The sequence below is a fragment of the Octopus bimaculoides genome, chromosome 10 (assembly GCF_001194135.2).
Source record: "Octopus bimaculoides isolate UCB-OBI-ISO-001 chromosome 10, ASM119413v2, whole genome shotgun sequence".
Classification (NCBI taxonomy): Eukaryota; Metazoa; Mollusca; class Cephalopoda; order Octopoda; family Octopodidae; genus Octopus; species Octopus bimaculoides.
Genome location: NC_068990.1, coordinates 29,722,958 through 29,726,749, shown reverse-complemented (window position 1 = coordinate 29,726,749; position 3,792 = coordinate 29,722,958). Strand labels below are relative to the sequence as shown.

General features: G+C 34.7%; 1 protein-coding gene across 1 annotated transcript in view; it reads left to right on the top strand.

The window, feature by feature from the left end:
* LOC106883912 (PAN2-PAN3 deadenylation complex catalytic subunit PAN2) overlaps positions 1-3,792 on the top strand; it is a 37,809-nt gene that overhangs the window by 15,655 nt on the left and 18,362 nt on the right. Inside the window, exons 11-13 of the mRNA XM_052971302.1 lie at positions 366-532; positions 929-1,086; positions 3,021-3,149. Coding sequence (XP_052827262.1) covers positions 366-532; positions 929-1,086; positions 3,021-3,149 — 454 coding nt within the window. The remainder of the gene's footprint in view (positions 1-365; positions 533-928; positions 1,087-3,020; positions 3,150-3,792) is intronic.

Genomic DNA, 3,792 nt, shown 5'->3' with positions numbered 1-3,792 from the left:
CTGATGTAGGTAGGATTAGGTCCGCAAATTATTGGAGGCAAAACAGCTTGAAACAACATTTTACATCAGTGGTTCTCAACCTTTTTAATATGCAGGTCAGATAAAGGGCCTGGATTTTTTTAAGGGACTGTACTACAAAAAGGAAAACACAAGTCAATTAAAGAAAAATTTATTACATAGAGGGAAGACAGTCAAGGGCCACACGTGACCCTGGGAGCTGCTGTTCAAGGCCACTGTTTTAGATGTATGTATGAATGTATCTGTGCATGGATCCATGTTTGAGCTATGTTTACATATATGAATATGTGTGGTGTTTTAGTTGGTTATTTCTACCAAGCTATATACTGTGCCTTCTTGTAATTTAGGGCCCACAAACCAGTGGAACCAGAATTGCTGCGTACCATGAAGATGAGGCACAATGTGGGGTATGCCCCCAATCCAGGCACCACCCACAGAAATCAGGTACCCTATGATCTGAAAAATGAGAGCAATAACTACAACAAATCGATCCCTGAATCTTCTAATGGCAGAGGTATAACTCTTTGTATTTGAGCAAATGTAGGAATGTGTGTGTGTGTGTATATTTGTATATTTATACGTAATTATGTGTGCATTTATGTATTTCTATAGAATAGATAACAGGTGTGTGTGTGTATGTGTTTATATATATATATATATATATATAAAAACATATGCGTGTCGGTCATAAAAAACATGTCCAAGCAGGAATTGGAGCATAATGGAGTCCTACTTATGGGATCCTATCAAACTGCTAAACCCATGTCATGTCAGGCATGGAAGACAGACATTAAATGATAATGACGTATGTATGTATATGTGGTTTTGTGTGTGTGTGTGTGTGTGTGTGTATGTGCGTGTGTACATACACTTGCATGCATTATATATTTTCACACTACTTTCTCTACAGATGATGCTTTGGTCAATATACCTAAAAGATATCGCAAAGTTGAAATAAAATACTCCAAGCTTGGCATTGACGATTTTGAATTTCGCTATTATAACAAAACCAATTTTGCTGGTTTAGAAACCCAAATTCCTAACGCTTATTGCAATGGAATGCTACAGGTCAGTCATGAAGTTCCTTATTAAATTACTCTTCTTTAATTGTTGTTACAGTGAAGGCTCAAGGCCTAGTGATTGTGTGTTCAATTCCTGGATCGGGTGGTGCATTGTGTTCTTGAGCAAAACACTTCATTCCACGTTGCTCTGCAGATGGGAGAGTGGCAGAATCGTTAGCATTTCGGCAGAAGTGTTTTACAATATATCTTCTGGCTCTCTACATTCTGAGTTCAAATCCCACCTGCCTGGAGAAGGCAATGGGAAACCACTCCAGTATTCATCTTAAGTCTAGTCAGGATAGATGAAGTGTCCAATAATCTATTTAATGACAGCTTTTCACCAGCTGTCATTAAATAGTTTAGTCTCCAGGCTAAAACGGTAATGACAAATTTCTAAGTTTGCTTGATATTTTATAAGTATGAAAGGGATTAAAATTTCAATACTCCATATCAAAGGTTCCGACAAGAATAGGCAGAAAATCAGAGCTAGAGACAAGAAGACACTTTCGACCAATCAAAAGTTTGTTTACATGATCAGTTTGATCGGTTACCTTCCTCTATCGGTTGAGTAAAGTGTCACCCAAGCTGATGCTTATTGGTAATTAAACTTATTTTGCAACACTTGTGCGTATTTATCAGCTTTGTTTTTGTTGATAAGAATTATCAACAACTTTTCCTGTGATTGTGATTTGAGAAGACATACAGATGTATGCTAAAGATCGGACATAATCTCTTGTGAACAAGAAATGTAAAATAAAGTTTATTATAAACAAGACAAACACTTTGTAATTTAATAGCTTTCAATGTGATACCTGTTAAACAGAAATTATTTTTAATTAATGAAAATTTAATAAAATCTAATCATAAGTAAGTGAAATTATGCTACATACAACTAAATTGAAAACCATTTCTCCCCTAGCCATATCGGCAATTCTGAAAACTTTTGGGTGTGAATTTTACACGAGTAGAAGCTTTTTTTAACAATTTTTATCTTGAAAATCACCTGCGTAAATTACACAGGTGTGCAAATTACATGGGTTTTTATGGTACACATGTTGAAAGCGAGGAAGTAGGTTGATCATAAAATAATTCAGATAGTTTTGGATTGATCAATTTCTGGATTAGTTTAATAAATTTTCCTTCATCAGCAAGACATACTGAGTGAAATAAATGAAATATTTATACATACCCACAGAAAGGCGCATGCAAAACTGCAGTTATGCATAATATCACAAATATATATGCATCAAATTTCATAGTCCATCTCAACATGTGTGTAATTAGTCAGAATAGTACAGAAATGTCTCAGCTGTCCCTGAATTTACCTAAATAGGTTTATTTTATATGCTGATCACTGATGAAATTTTTAATGATTTTTATCCTTTAATTGTATTTGAATATATTCCATTCACTTCGGGACAGCTTTGTCACTTTGGCATTATGTCATGCTTGAGAAGAATACCCATCAAGCTGAACAAAATCGCAGTCGTGGCATATACATATATGTGTGTGTGTGTGTGTGTGTATATGCATGTGTGTATGTGTATATATATATATATATATATATATATATATATATATATATACATATTTATACGTGTCTATGTGTGTATGTGTATACATATATGTATATATATATGTGTGTGTGTATATATATATATGTATATATGTGTGTATGTATATATATATATATAAAACTATTTTTTATTATCAGTTATCTGTAGACGAAGCTAATAACATCTTCCTCTTCAGTGTCACTGAAGTCAACCTTACTTCTGATCCTTTCGGCAGGTGTGGGGTTCAATAAAATCACCACCGGTTGAGCCCTTGGGTCAGTGTAATTGATATGTACCCCCTTCCCTCAAAATTGCCGACCTTGTGCTAAAATTTGAAGCAATTGTTGTTGTAATATTTTAACTGTGTATTATTTTGATATTGCAGGTTTTGTATTTCATTGAGCCTCTGCGATGTGCAATGAAGTCACATCTCTGTGAAAGAGAGTTTTGTTTGGCATGTGAGCTTGGCTTTCTTTTCCATATGTTAGATGAACAAAAGGGACAAACCTGCCAGGTATTATTCACTTTGGTTTCTATATTTTTTTCTACTTCTGGGAAGAGAGTGAGAGGATTGAACTACTGAACACCTGGTCATTAATTCAAACATTACTACAGAAAATGTTTTGTGACCTCCCCACCCAAATGGCAAGTCATTTAATTGCTCAACTGACAAAATGTTCCACATTTTCATTTCAGGAATTTTAGTTTTTTTTCCTCTCAATTGGAGCAAGAATGATAGCTGCTATGGTCTTTTTTTTTTTTTTGTTAGATTGTTTTAATATTCCTTTCATACGGATGTGGTACTGATGAAAGTGCAATTACTCATGAAATGTGCATATACACCCATTACTTATTTTTTATAGGTGCAGGTGTGGCTATGTGGTAAGAAGCTTGCTTCCCAACCACATGGTTCTAAGTTCAGTCCCACTGTGTGAAACTTTTGGCAAGTAATTTCTACTATAACCTATGGTCGACCAAAGCCTTGTGAATGGATTTGGTTGATAGAAACTAAAAGAAGCCTTAGAAAATTATTATTTTTAAATCTTATGTGAGATATTCAGCAACAGTACTTTGTAGTAAAGATTGTTTGCCAACATAACATGGCAGTCCTGGTTTAGGACGAATGTTGCTGTAATTTAGCCACAGGAGACATTGTC